This window comes from Halyomorpha halys, unplaced genomic scaffold (genome assembly GCF_000696795.3).
Source record: "Halyomorpha halys isolate HHAL.00 unplaced genomic scaffold, Hhal_1.1 Scaffold933.1, whole genome shotgun sequence".
In the NCBI taxonomy this organism is placed as follows: domain Eukaryota; kingdom Metazoa; phylum Arthropoda; class Insecta; order Hemiptera; family Pentatomidae; genus Halyomorpha; species Halyomorpha halys.
In genome coordinates, this window is record NW_027113808.1 from 162,334 (window position 1) to 178,348 (window position 16,015).

Consider the following 16,015-nt stretch of genomic DNA (forward strand, 5'->3'; position numbering starts at 1 on the left):
TATATATATTTGCAAGTATAATATTTCGCATCCGTTATGGTCAAAAGATCGAATGGGCAATCTTACGGAACATTTACCTCGCCAAAATTCCTTCTTTGACCTAGTTTGTAAAGCAGTAGCTAAGCCCCAATTACCCAAAGTCCTTTTATTTTTGCTGTAATTTACCAGAAATTTATCTTTTGCTTATTTATTTATTTTTAATCAATTAATTATTTTATTTAAGCTTCAACTATTTTAATTTATTTTTATAATTAATTACTAAATTTAGTGAAAGTATGTAAAGTAGTAAAATATTACCAAGGAAATTAATTTTTAAAAAAAATCAATAAAGCGTTCAGAGATTAAGCAACATACAATTAATTTATTACTCGAAGATTATTGATTGACCGTGTGTAAAGATGAAAGGAATATGGTCCGGGTGCGGTCAAAAAAACTCAAATAGTAGAAATAAACTATTTTAATGAGCCAACGTTTCGCCCCACGTTGCAGGGCTTCTTTAGGGCTATTTTGACGGCAGTCAAAACAAAAATGACAATTAATTTATTAGTTTTATATTCCCATATATTGCTATATAAATATTTTTTTTAATCTGATCAATAAAAACTTTAAATTTTAGGATTGTAGTATTCTATTACGAATATTTTATGTATTCAGGACAAATATATTGTTTAAACAATTTTAATTTTATTCGCTTTTTCTAATTATCGTAAGAAATACATTAAATTTTAATAATACTAATCAATACTAATTAATAAAGCTTTAATTTGTAATACACATATCATATTTCTATAGATATCCTCATATTCAATTCGTATCCCCCTCAATATGAAAGCCAATTGTAGGAGATAAACGTAAATACATTTCAATACAATAATGATGAGGTGACAGGAATATGGCCTGATATAAGGAAAACGATGGTATTTTCAATATTTTTACATTTGTAAAATATAAAAATATATTATTAGGAAAATTCATACTGTCAATATGTACTATCTTTTAATTAATAGACAGGAGACATTGTTCTCTTTTCCTAATTATGCAATAAACGCATAGGGAAAGTGTATTAACATTTTATTTGTAGTATTTTTTATATATAAAATTACAGTATTTAATCGAATATAAATAGAATCTCTATTTATTGAAACAAAATCAGGGAAAATTATATGAAAAAAAAAATTAAATTACAAAAAAGAAATAAATTCTCAAATTTAATATTCATGTTTAAAGAAGGAAAAAAAGTAGCAACTATTGTATAATAAAAGAAAATTATAGTGCTTAAAAATATTAATTTTATTTACGTCAGATAACGGAAAAGTAGTCTGAAACCTCATTCAAACATAAATTGAAAAGTAGAAATTATTGAAAACTTTTCGTTGAAAAAAAAAATTGTATGCCGAAGATACTTCTTTATTTTATTTCCTAGAAAGTTATTTGTTCATTTCATATCAAGTTGTTTCTGGGGAAAAGTAACTTCCTTTAGTATATTATCAATATTCCATATTTGCTTGCACAACATTTTGGGTTTCCCCATCTTCAAGTACTATTGTTTCTTATTGTTAAATATATCCCTTTCTTTTCTTTACTATTGTGTTATGGTTACATAATTAAAAATTATTCCAAAAAAATGTTTAAATCTCAACGTCAACATCTTAATATAATGAATATATTTTTTGCCGTATGCGTCATCCGTTTCTATTTTATATATATAAATATTTCTTAATTGAATTTTCATTCCCCAAATGAATGATAAATAGTGAACGAATTATCAAGATAAAATGCATTGTCTTTCAATATGATCGTAGAAACGAAACATTGCAGTGACATAAAATCCACTAGTTTGAAAACAAACACAAAATTGATCGAATCCAAATAGAATTCGAATCCATATTTTACTGGTGGTGAATTCAAGATAAAATTTAGATCCATCTTTGGGCAAATACGGTTAAATATATGAATATGTTGTTTATCATTATTACTTACCAATAGTATAGTGACCTCTTGCGTAGTTATTGGCTGCATCTTCTTTTCCAGTGATGAGTTGTTCTGGATGGAACAATTGCCTGTAAGTTCCAGTTCTCACCTCATCTGAAAATATAAGTAACTGTAAGATAAGTATAATTGTAACATTAGTATAAGAATAATATAAGTACTGTAATACAGGTAACAGTTATTCAACTATTTTTTCAAAACATTTCTATATAAAAATTGAAAGAATTGTTGCGCACACAACTACCACAAAACATCCAACTTAGAGTTGAAATCGATTCTAGCTGATTTCACTATAGTAATTTCTTTGTTATTTAAAATGCTTGTAAATTTCTTTTTCTATACATAGGTTAATAGAAAATATAGAACTGACAATTATCATTCCTAAGTGCCAATTTTATTGATGATAATTTCAATTTTAATAAACAATTTATTTATAGGATTACATTACTTCTTTGCACTTCGTATTCGGTTGCTCAGTGACTTAAAAATGAGAAATCTATAATGAATTATACTTAGAGAATTTCGTATTGAAACAAATACTCTTTTTAATTATTATTATTAATAATGAGGTGTTGATGATTGGCCGTAGATTAATATGAGGATAAGATGGTTATTAACCAACTATTTTATAAAAAACTGAAAAACAGAATTGTATTGTTTCAAACTGTTTTTTAGTTTTTTAGACATTACTTACATATCTTATCTTATACATATACTCTTACCTATATAATATTACATTTCATCTTTCATTGTTAGCAATCTGTTACTATCTCCTTCCATGATTATTAATCAACTATTTTATTTTCAATTCGTTATTATGTATATTTCTAAATTTGTTAGTTTATTATTTCATTTCATTTTTATGTTTCTCTGATTGATGGTTATCTTTTTTTTTGTGTGTTTTAGCCCTGATGAAGGCCTGAAATTCAGGGCGAAACGTCGGCAGGAATATATATATTTTATTTATTTGTATTTATCTGTTGACTCCGCCCCCGACCATCTTCTCCATTTTATCTTGCCTTTTTTTTTGTTCTAGTGATGCCTCAGTGTATGAAACATATATGTACATAATTAATAATGATATTTATAATGATAGAGACCTGAGGCCTTGCTTTGACTCTGTATCTATACATCTAAATTTATAATCTACCTTTGAACGAGTTGAGAACGACTTCTAAAACTCACCTACGACAGTTGGCTCGAGATCGACAAAGACCGCCCTTGGAACGTGTTTCCCGGATCCAGTCTCGGAGAAGAAGGTGTTGAAGGAGTCATCTCCTCCGCCAATGGTCTTGTCTGATGGCATCTGTCCATCGGGCTGGATCCCATGTTCCAGGCAGTACAGTTCCCAGCAGGCGTTTCCAATCTGGACTCCAGCCTGACCAATGTGTACTGAGATACATTCACGCTGGAAAATAATAAATAAATATGTTAAGAATGAAAGCAATTCGCACAGGCTAAAAAATAAATAAATCGAATCAAGCTCGACAACAAGGCAATATTATATCACGAATTTAAACAATGCTTCATTCGCTTTTTTTTGTGACCTTCATTATTATATTCGTTTAATACATACATATTAAAGTGAAAGTTTCATAAAGAAGATGTAGGGTTCAATTTCTTTGTTGGAATGATCAGTTCTTATTGAAAGTGAAAAAAACATTGTAATATATATAAACAAGTTCAAAAGTGAAACGCGATAAATTATTTTTGTATTAACTTTTACATCTATTAAAAACGTTGTTCTTTTTTTTTTTTTATTTACTTTAAGATAAAGCTGTGCATTATATTATTATAAGTTTTATTTATATAAAATGATAATTCTTAAAAATATTTTATAAGATATGAAAAAGAACCGAATTTAAAACGGATATCTAAAGAAAATAATACAGTTTTAACAAATAGGTGTTTTAATTTAATTTTGAGTTTTGAAAAATTGTAAAGCGAAAGAAACATTCATAATTTATCTCGCTACAGCAAATTGTAAATTTGCAGCTTTGTTATTCACTTCAAAATCCTTTCAGTTATTATTATTATTACTTATTCTACTTTTTTAATAATTATCATCTTATTTTTTTTTACTTTATTTTCATTTTAGTAGTTGTTAATTAAATTATTAATTGTATCATTTGAGATCAATTCATATTGCAATTATCTCCCTTAAAAATTGTATAGCATCCAGAAGGCCCTAATAGTTTAAACTGTAATATTTACATTTTACTTATGTCTATCATTTTTATGTATTATTTTGGCACCGACCGATAGATGTTCTTGGACCATATTGGATGTAATATTTTAAATGAATAAAAAAACACAAACAAATTGGAGATAGAAATAATGAAATAATAATCTATTAAAAAATATTTTTTTTTTTAGTTCATTAAATCCATGCAGAGAAAAATTAATAGGAAGTATTAGAAAAAACACATTGGTATGCCTTCATATACATCCAATTATTAACAAGAAATAGGAACCTCTTAATCCCAGAATATAAGGAAAAAGGAGGCCAGATTTCCCATTTCCCAATGTTTTTCCACAATCAGATCCTCATTTGTGTTATTGGGATTATAGAGCTTAGCCCGTTCCAATTTACATTAAAAACGGTTATATTTGTTCAGGAAAAGAGGATAAAAACTCCTCTTATATATACTTTTTTAGTCTGTAGCCGTTCATTAGTGAGTATTCAGGATAAACCTTTTGACGATAGCAATTTTATAACATTGCAGTGTTATTGTATATTTGAATTTCTACTTAATTGGAGAGTTGAATAGAATTGTATGATAATTAACTTATTTTGTTATGTATATTGTGGAAATTTTCTTTTTAATTATTTATTTATTTTCTTGTTATTTAGCACTACTTGAGTACTATTTTTAAAAAAAATCCTTATTTATCGTACAATAATAGTAGTAATACAATATTATTTTACAATAAAACATCTTAAAATAATAATGAGATGAATTTTTTAAAAATTTAATTCAATTCTTTAATCCAAATGGGTCTGGTGGGCCTAATTGATTGGAGAGGGGGGGGGTATAGTCTTGTACAAAAAACACCCCTAACTATTTACCCTATGTTATAAGATAAAAATAATAATTCTTAAGGAGAGAGAAAAATAAAAGTTAGTCACAAAAACAATGACATTTATGGAATTAATAAAATAAATAATTGACTTCTATTTAAAACAAAACGTTAATTTAAGAAAATGACAAATATAAAATAAAGTAATATCAATAATATAATCTATAAATATAGAACTTATAATAGGATGTGCTGCAGCAGCCTACTAGGCTTCGGGATGAGGTTGGATTTCCCAAGTTGTCATTACTCCATTAACTAGCGGAAACTGGAAGTGGAATGTATGAACTGTTTTTTGATTTAGTCTTCAACTGATTTCATTTGTAAATCCCGATGCAATTGGTTATATCATACAAACCAAGGAGCATCCACTGCTATTCTCAATACTTTATTTTGAAGTTATTGTAATTTTTTTACGAAATCATTTTCGTAAAAAAATGTCGCACCCCAGACTTGAAAGCAGTGGCCTGAGTATTGTTTTAAAAAATAAAAATTGTTGTTTCTAGTTTTAATTTGGATTTTCTATTTACGATGGGATATAGCATTGCTAACCTGTCATAGGTTTCAGTTAGTTTAATGTTGATATGGTGATTCCATGAGATGAAATAAAGGACATAAAATAAATAATAAAATTGAGAAATCATTTTTAAACATATCATAATGGGCATATTGTCTTGGATCGTATACAGTGTACCGTGGCAAGGACCAATTTTAACGTTTAAAGATTATGACGAGAATTTTATTTTATGAAATATAAGAAATACCAATTTAAAACAACATCAAATAAGTGTGAGATAATAAATTATAAATTTAAAAAACCTTTTATAATTTATCATAAAAACCAACAGCTTTAACTCATAGCCGATATAATGACCTTTTGCCCTCCTCACATCTAATACGCATTAGCCAATGGGATTGATGGGCTCTCACTCATTACCGCCAATGGGCGATTATTATTCATATAGTTAAAGCATTGTAATGGATCGAGTCGTTAGGATTGGCTGCCCATTAGCTTTGAATCAAGCTCTATGACTCGAATTTGTATTGTCCATAGCCAACGAGCAAGGCACTAAGTCCTAGCAATAGTGAACTTTAGTGATTTATAACTGAATGCATTAACTCGTTGTCTATCAAAGCTAGCTATCCATCAGGGGCAAGGTATATATAATATTTATTGTTTCAAAGTACTATTGTATGTATATATTTATTAATAAATGTACTATCCATATCCCACTTATAACTTACAAATGGATATGAATATGGGCACTACAGTACTCGCGATATCGATTATAGAAATATATATAATTATATTATAGTTTTAATATACAAAAGCATCCAATAAGATTATTATTACATTCACAGAAAATAAATAATTAAACTTATGCATAAATTCCTGTATTCATTAAGTGATGAAACTCAAAGTTCAATATTTTTATTTATTCGTCATTTGCTTTTAGAAATAAACCTTATACAAATTTTGTCAAAATCTAATACATATAATTTAAATATTAACATTCCATTATATCTGGACATACGGAGTTGAGCTTAGGGGCTCCACTAAACCATCAAATTCCTCCCGAATCCAATTCTTACAGTCAACCATCAGGTCGTCACTGTCACATATGTTGCCGATTTGGCCAGAACAAGATACCAATCCTTCCATAATAAACTCCCCAACCTCCCAAATCCACTTGTTTCTAACCTGGCTTCTCCTTCATTACCTAATAATCCGCCTAGGCGTCTGAAAAGAAGATGGCCTTGAGACCTTCTCCTCTAGAAATGTTATTGGAGTTCTATCAGTGGTTAGATTGTCCACATTTTTGTATCATGTTACTATGTCACCTACAGCAAATTAACTTGTATATATTTTTATACAATAAATAAATTATTACAAAAAAACTAAAAAAAACATTCCATTATGGTAAAACGTAATTTTGTGAAAAAATATTAAACCAAAAAAAATATGCGATATCAGCGCATCAAACAATGTTTACACACCACCCTGGAAGGCGAAAATTTCAAACCATAACTTTTCATATTTCTGTTGCTATAAAAATTCGTGTATTAGAATTTCCCGGATTGTGAATACTAAACATCAATTTTTTCCCCACCAAGAATATAACATTGGGAACAAGAGGGATCGGGAACTCTCGGCTTTATTCGAATTTTCAGTCTCAAAACTGTCTCTATTCTTCCATTTTTTTTAATTTAATAAATTATCAAATTCTTTCATAGTTCACATTTATAATCTGTTTATTACTCTAAACAATGGAAATAGTAAATTATTTTTTTTAAAAACTAAATGTAATTCACCTTTATTAGCAATTGTATAAAATAAAATTTGTAAAACTTGTATTTCCGTCGAAAAGTATAATTCGAAATTTTATTCGATCGTAAAAATTCCTCTTACTATATACTTCATATGTAGGTATGTGAAAAAAAAAATATATATGTCTCGCTAAAAATAAATTATTGAAGAAATACTTCTTCATGTGCAAGAAAGTGAGACACCTAGCAGAGCCATTAATTCGCTAGTTACAGTTCGCGTGCCCCATGCAGAGCATATGCTGTCCACGAGAAGCACATTAATTTGAAACAGGCCTATATCCCCGTCCTCACTCATATTTAATAAGCATTTGTTTATGCCTTCCGTTTTCAGCCTCGATTAGTTCTGAACTCCCCTGTTCATGGCTTGTGTTTGTTGAAGCAATGATTCATTATTCACAGCGAGATACAAAGCGGCTATAGAATAACTTTAGTAACTAGGAGCGAGCTGTCATCTTTAAATGTTTTTTTATCAGGATCAAATAACGCAATATTTAACTTAAAAAATAATTTTCAACAAAAAATACCGAATAGTGACTGAAACAAAAGAAAGACATTCGCAAGACCATTCATTGACATTTTATTTTAATATTATTGATTTGGACAAAAGACTCACCTGGAAACAACATACTAGACTCAAAAGACAAGAACTCAACAGACGATTCAGCCAACTATACCGACTGCTCAGCCGGACCTCTCATCTTTCACTTGAAAACAAACTACTAATTTATAAGAATATACTCCGACCTATCTGGACCTACGGACTTGAACTTTGGGGAACAGCTAAACCGTCGAACATCAAACGTATCCAATCCTTTCAATCCAAAATCCTTAGAACCATAGTTAATGCACCCTACTACGTTTCCAACAGAACACTACACCATGACCTACATATCCCTTTTGTCCTTGATCTCATACCAACCAAATTCTCAAAATTCCATATAAACCTTTCCAACCATCCTAATCCTTTGGTTCAAACCTTATCTAGTTCCACTTATCCCTACAGCCCACCAAGAAGGTTGAAACGGCAGTGGCCAAGAGACTTATTAAAATAAAAATGGACAATTGGAGTTCTGGCAATGGTCATAATCTCCACTCAAGTTGAGTTTTTTTTTTTATTTAGTATGTATGAGATCATTCATCACTATTACCTATTGCCCACAACTGTGTGGCAGATTGTAATATCTATCAATAAATAAATCTATCAATAAAAAAAATATATATTATTGAAGAGACATTTGGGCAATTCATACAGAAAATGTTAATTCGACTATAATCTTCTAAAGTGAGAAAAATTTTTTTTTCTAACTGTTTCATTGAAATTTAAGACGACAGTCATAGAGAAATATAATGAATGAAATAAAATATAATTAAGAAAACGTCATGGGCAACAATGAAGTGTTTTTTGGAGACTGCCATTTTCTCATACTCGTCATTCATACCAAGGCTTACCAATTTATAATCCAAACTAAAGCCAGAAAAAATATATTACTGTTTTTTATGTATATTTTTTATTGAATGCCCATATTTTCATAGCAATCTACTTATTTTAATTTTATAGAAGCCTCCCTTTTCCCTAATCGTATTACTTTTTTCATAGGATCCCTCAACAGTATGACATTTCCATTAAAGAGCTAGGAAAATAAGGAACATTTTCCTGATAGTTAAGCCTTGAAGTCAGTTACCTCTGAAGAGAGAAAAGCTATTAGGAGAGAAATGAGAGTTGGGGCAGGAGAGAGGGAGGGAACTGGGGTGGGGATCATAAAAAGGGAATTACGAAACATTTAACCTAATATGTCTTTTATAGCCTTCGAGACAACCTAGTGAGTTTAGCCAAATAGTCGTCACATGGCGCTTTTTAAAATGGAAGCTCGCTAATTCTTCTCAGTTATGCTTGTAAACCTTATCATTTCAATTTTTAAAAAATCAAATATATTTGTAATAAAGACTTCTTTTCAACTACTAATTAAATCTCATACTGATTAATTTCGATTAGATGTTTGCAATGACTTAGCCTTATATTAAATAAATAAAAGTTCTGCTATAATGAAAAATGTCTAACCCTATTTCTCTACGGGCATGCACGAGTTAGTGCCAAAGTTAGTATAAATAACTGTCAGCGAAATTGTACCAGGTACAAAGTACATATCAAGTTAAGTATTAGTTCAAAATTTATTTTGAAAAAGATCTCAGTTCGTTGATGACTTAAGCAATTGCTCATATATCGATTCTTAGCATATTTAGGAGATTTGGCATTAAAAAAAGTAAAGGTACTTGTACAGGAGCCTGAAGTACAGGAAGTCGTGCTGAGTAGACAAAGAATAGGTCACACGAGGCTCACTCACTCCTATATTATATTTTAAAAATAAAACAAACGCCTCCAAAATGTCAATATTGTAACAACGACATTACAATTAGCTATATTTTCCGGGATGTCCATATATCACGCCACACCTCAACAGCTTAGGATTAAGCCTGAATAATACAAGAATCCTTAAAGACGATGATAAACAATAAAATTAGTACTTAAGTTTTTAAAATCAAAAGAGATAAGAAATTAATGGCGTTGGTAACCAGTGATCTTTTACGCCATTGAACAAAACCAAACAAGAAGCCCGACGCATTAAGACCATCCAATGAAAGATACATCAGCAAATAATTTTTAAAAATTAGTTTCTATCACACTTAAACGAAAACACATTTCTGGCGGTTCTAAAACTCTTATTACTTGATTTAATAAAGCAAGGAATTATACATAATTAGACAATGTCTATTGTCCGTAATGTATGTTTTCTATCTTTAAAGGCAGTTACCCCAAAGGCAGGCCCCCCAATTTCTGATTACTTTAATGAAAACTATGTATAAATTTCAAGTGCAAAAGTTATATTCATAGGCGAATATCATAAAAACTTCTATCCTTATGAAGGTACGTGTCATAAACTACTTTATGGTTAGTTAAATTACCTTCATTTTGAGCGCTGGCAGACATATGTACGTCTAATCGTTCCTGAGAAATATTTTTTCAAATATCAAAAATTTTATCCAACTAGAATATATTTTGTTAAATATCATAAAAACTACTACTCCTACGAAGATAAACATTATAAACTACTTTATAGTAGATTAAACTACCTTTAATTTGAGGGCTAATAGAGACCTGTACGTCAAATGGTTTTTGAGATATAGATTTCTCAGAATTATTTCACTAATTACTGATTTTTCAGTACATTTCTTTATAAAATGTTGCTTTTTAAAAAGCTATATCTCGGGAACTATTGGACGTAAATAGCTCTATTACGATTCATATTTTAGGAAATTGACTCCACTTTAAATGGTGTTCTTTTAGGTTTTCCAGTATTGGTTAGAGAGATTCAGAGCTCCGAATAAAAAATTAATTTTTTAAAAAATATTTTGAAACAGTCTCCATTTTTTATTCCCACTCATCATACTTTGCAGACTCGTCAATTTAAACTAGTAATTATACATAGTTTTCATTAAAGTAATCAAAAATTGGCGTGAGATAACATTCTTTTTTTCTCCCCCGGCTCTTGTACTTTTACTTTTTAACGGATTGTGAATCCGATCCCATGATGAATCCTTACATGTATGTTCAATTAAACAAATGATGATGAAGCCAGTACACGAAGGGATTACTACGGCTAATGCTCTTTGGAAGACGGTAAGTTGAGCTTGACAAATGCACTGTAGAAGCCGCCTCAAGATGGCCGCCATTAGTGCTCGTGTAAATAGGGATTTATCTAGACGTGGAGCAATTATGGAGGAACTGGAGAGAGGCAAAAACTCTAATCCTCGGCTCACAGTCGCCACTCGCTAATACCGCTAGCTGTTTTATTGCCGAGCGCTATTACTACATTCAAACAGTAATAAAAATTAAATTAATTTTAATTATAATACGGTGAATTTGCGTAATAAAATCTTTTATTGTGAATAAACCTCGATCAAATGCAGTAGAGTGCATCTACACCGGTTCCTGTTTTTATTGATCGACCACCCCAATGGAACAAAAAATACTGGTGCCGTGAGCGCATCACATAACTTACACTCACTATTAAAATTCATATTTTAGTGTTCCTCAAGGTGAAAATAACAGATATAAACTTTGTCCCTATCAATAACAAAAATTTAACAACAGATGACGAAGCCGTATACGCATGAATACGATCAGAAGAGATCGGGTTATCTCGGCCTTTTCCTATTCCTATCTCATTAATTATTCATAAACTTCTTTAATATTTTGTATATATTCATTGCATATTTCTAAAACTGGTGACTATTTCAAATAAACGGGATTGAATGTACTTTAGAGGAAGCTTTAAATTTTAAATCAATCCTCACCACGTATGCCGATGACACATGTCTATTGTCAGTGAACAATGAACCTTACATTGTATCCCAAACCCTCCAATCCCACATCACCACCCTTGAAGAATGGTGCCAAAACTGGAGGATTAAAATAAATTCCAATAAATCCCACCAAATCACATTTACCCTTCGACGTAAACCCATGACCTCTTCCCCTACAATATCCTTTAATAATACCCCACTTATTCCTGTCGAACAGATCCGTTACTTAGGACTACATCTCGACAAACGACTGACATGGAATCCTCATACAAGACTAAAAAGACAAGAAACTGCTCGTAGATTCGGACGATTGCAACATTTACTAGACAAACGGTCTAAATTGCCAATCCATTACAAAAGACTGATCTACATGACTATTATAAGGCCTATCTGGACATACGGAGTTGAGCTTTGGGGCTCCACTAAACAATCTAATTCCTCCAGAATCCAATCCTTACAGTCCAAAATCCTTCGTAAAATCCTGAATGCTCCTTACTTTGTCACAAATCAAGTCATCCATCAGGACCTCAATATTCCATATGTTGCCGATTTGGCTAGAACCAGATACCGTTCCTTCCATAATAAACTTCTCAACCACCCAAATCCACTTGTTTCTAACCTGGCTTCTCCTTCATTACCTAATAATCCTCCTAGGCGTCTGAAAAGAAGATGGCCTCGTGATCTTCTTCTCTAGAAATGTTATTGGAGTTCTATCAGTGGGTAGATTCTCCACATGTTTTTATCATGTTACTATGTCACCTACAGCAAATTTACTTGTTGTATATATGTGTATACAGTTGTAAATATCAATAAATAAATTATTAAAAAAAAATTTAAATATTCCTAATTTAAGACCTATCAGAATATTTTACAGAAAATTTTACTGCTATTTTTTAGAAATGTAAAACAGTGCCGATTCTCTACAGTGGTAGACTTCCGGTTTGTAAATTTTGACGAAAGGTGGCTATAATATCCCAAGCGTATACGTGATCTAAATGTATAATTTCAACTTTGTACAACTTTTAATTTTTGAGTTAGGCAGTTCACAAACAGGCTATTTTGCGATGACTTCAAAACGTGTATTTCCGTCAAAAACTCGAATTAATGAATTCAATTGAATTTTGCACGATCAAAATTTTTCCCTACAATTATTCCACATATTCATTAGTAAGTGAACGTAATAAAAAATAATAAATTCTTTTACAGAGTAGACTAGTTTCATCATTTATGGCAACATTCGAACTAAATTATTCAAAACAAAAGGCCTCTAATTGAAAAAAAAGACAATTATTTTTACAACGAAGAATATTAATCGAACAACAGACGCTGGTCAACATTTTTCTGACCTTCAGGACACATCGATCTCTCTGGACATACTGCTATGTATCGAGGCATTAGCCATGATTTCAACAATATGTCGTTTATTAAGGTTTTTCCTATCTGTCCCCGATACCTGGTTAGGGTAGGAGTCTCTTACTGCGTCCTCGGATATGAAAACATCTGTATTAAGTTTGTCACATTACCAGAGGCCCCTGAGAAAATTAGATTGGCTAACCTTTAAGTGTTCTAACAAAAATGATAGTTTGTGACGAGGGACCAGAATCAAATTAACCAGGTGCAGGCCCTTCCTGGACATGTATAACGTTTTTTACATATCCTCGGCCCTGAGGAAGGGGACGCCTGCCTCGGGAGCCTTCGAACATCGATAACCAATCAGAGAAGAGATTTAAAAATAAGGTAACGCCCCAAAAGGGAAGTGGGAGAAAAATATAGAGGAAATTTGGAAGAGGAGACAGAGACACTCAACAGGAAGGGTTAGACGGGGAAGGACAGTCAGGAGGCAGACCAGACGAAGTGGTGAGAAGGGCCACCAGACCTGGACATCCCTGATGAAACAGAAGACACCTACGGCACTACATCCCACGACATCAGCAGCTATAAGTATAAATTAACTAATAAGTAATCATGTAATAATCTATATTTTATGGCAACCTTTATCTGAATCATTTTAATCATTTTAATCATAATAACAAATTGTAAATAAATACTTAGTTTCTTTATATAGTTTATATACTATTATATAACCCAATATATCACTCTTTATTATCCTATATAATTAATGGTAACAACATTTTATAAATATAAAGGTATTTAATTGGTAAACTGGTAAATACACAAACAGCCTTTGGAAAGGAATCCAATTATAATAATAGTTTTTTAGGGCTCAATTTATAATCAATTAATTAAATTATTTTGGGTAATTGCCTTCAGCGATTATCCTGGCATCCCAAGTAAATCTGCTACCAGTACATAGCAATACTTTAGTCTAATTTTTTAGGCTTATTCTTTTTTTTTTCTCTTTTTTTCACAAAAAACAAAATTGTAATACAAAAGTTTATAAATTGACACATTCAACTAATGCTCAAACAAGATATCAAAATCAAAATCGATAATGAGCATTGAATAAAAAACAAAAAATGAAGAAATATGTGTTAAAATATTCAAAAACGAGGTTTCAAAAAATAATTTCTAAAAAGCTCACCGTATATATTCACACCACGTTAGTCCTGAATATCCGTTATGTTTAATAATGTAAAAAGTGTACTTTGAAAGTGTCACTTATATGCATTTTAGAAGTTTTCTTTTTTGATTAAAAAATAGAATCATCTTTGAGTTGTAAAAGAACGCTTTCTAAAATTAAAAGGACCAATTGAAAAGAAGCAGCTTTAATTTTTTACAAAGCCCCATCTGGAACAAAAAAGCTCTTGCCAGCGTACTCCAATAAGCTTCCTAGAACAGGACCAATCCATTAGCGTATAACCTCATATGGGCTACCTCGGTTCGAAGCTAGTCAATTAGAATTGTGTTGATAATAATAAGTGAATACTAACATGTTATTCGATGATAAACTATACAATTAGTCAAATATAAACAAGAAATCAGTATGTTTGATCAATAAATTTTAAATGCAATAGTGATTTTCTTTATTGTTTACTACATAGTATATTATTACTTTTTTTTGTTTTATTCAACACTGAATATTACAAAATACTTTAAAATTGTAGTTCACCTATTACAAAAGTGCTTAAAGCTCAATGGACCGGTTTTAAGATACAATTGATTAATTCATTAATAATGTACATGAAACATTTAATAAACAACATTATTAAAATATATTTGAAGAGGTTGAGGAAAGATAATATTTAAAAAAGAGTAAATTAAAAATATACAAGCGTTTAGAGAAACTGGGGAAATATTTTTTTTCTTTAATAATTATTTTTCTTTTCCAGCCAGTATTGAGCAATAGGTAATTGCAATTACATTTGACAGTACTTAGTAATGGCTCAATTAGTAATTATAATTTGGACCATAATTACAATTAAAATGCTTTAAATGATTAATCCAAACTGTAATTTTATTTCTAATGTTTAAAATCACTGTAATTAAAAAATTAGTAATTACAATTATATTTAGTAAAACTCTTCAGTATGATTTATCTTGTAATGAGGCAAAACATTAAAATTTCAAGAAACAAATAAGACAAATGATTTCCCTACCAGGTTTTGAATAATTTACTCTGTTCAGTTTTTTAAAAATCTAATTACGGTACATGTATTTAAGTAGCCTGTAGCGCCATTTTATAATTGAGAATTTTAGTTGAGAGTGACTAAGGTAATTTCGCCAAAAATACACTATTCTTGTGTGGAAATTTCGCCATTCTAGCTTAATTAATGTACTAATCAAACGTAATATAAAATTATTAGGTAAAGAAAAATTATTTACTCCTAGAATGTATACAGATAAATACATAAAAATCAACATAGTGTATAGTAGCGGCTCATTTATACTCAAAGGAAGCTGGAGTATAAATTTCAGAATTTTCTCACTCCTATAAGGGGTCAAAAATGCACAATATAGTGCAAAGTAATTCACTTTTGCGATAGTCACATGCTGATGTCGACAGTTCAGGATAAACGACAGACGTCTGAAGCTAAAAACGGACTGTTGACTGCTGACGCAAGTGGACTCCAGTACACAGCTGGGAGCAGATGCCTTTACACCCTATTTTGTCACAGCAGCAGTCGCTTTGTCAAGTTCAGGACTCGGGGTTCCTCACGTTCCAGGACAATCTGTCATTTCTGGACAAAAGATGGATGACTTGGCTTCCAGGCTTTGGGAGGAAAAAAAAAGACAAGAGGAAAACTTCTAGCAACTCTCATGGATAGTTAATAATCTAAAGACAAAAATAACTTATCTA

General features: G+C 30.6%; 1 protein-coding gene across 1 annotated transcript in view; it reads right to left on the bottom strand.

Annotated features, from left to right (window-relative positions):
• The window catches only part of LOC106687236 (tubulin alpha-1A chain), a 205,733-nt gene that overhangs the window by 37,580 nt on the left and 152,138 nt on the right, over positions 1-16,015 (bottom strand). The window contains exons 2-3 of the mRNA XM_014430997.3: positions 3,175-3,397; positions 1,981-2,085 (exon numbers count right to left, since the gene is read on the bottom strand). Of these exons, the coding sequence (XP_014286483.1) occupies positions 1,981-2,085; positions 3,175-3,397 (328 nt within the window). The remainder of the gene's footprint in view (positions 1-1,980; positions 2,086-3,174; positions 3,398-16,015) is intronic.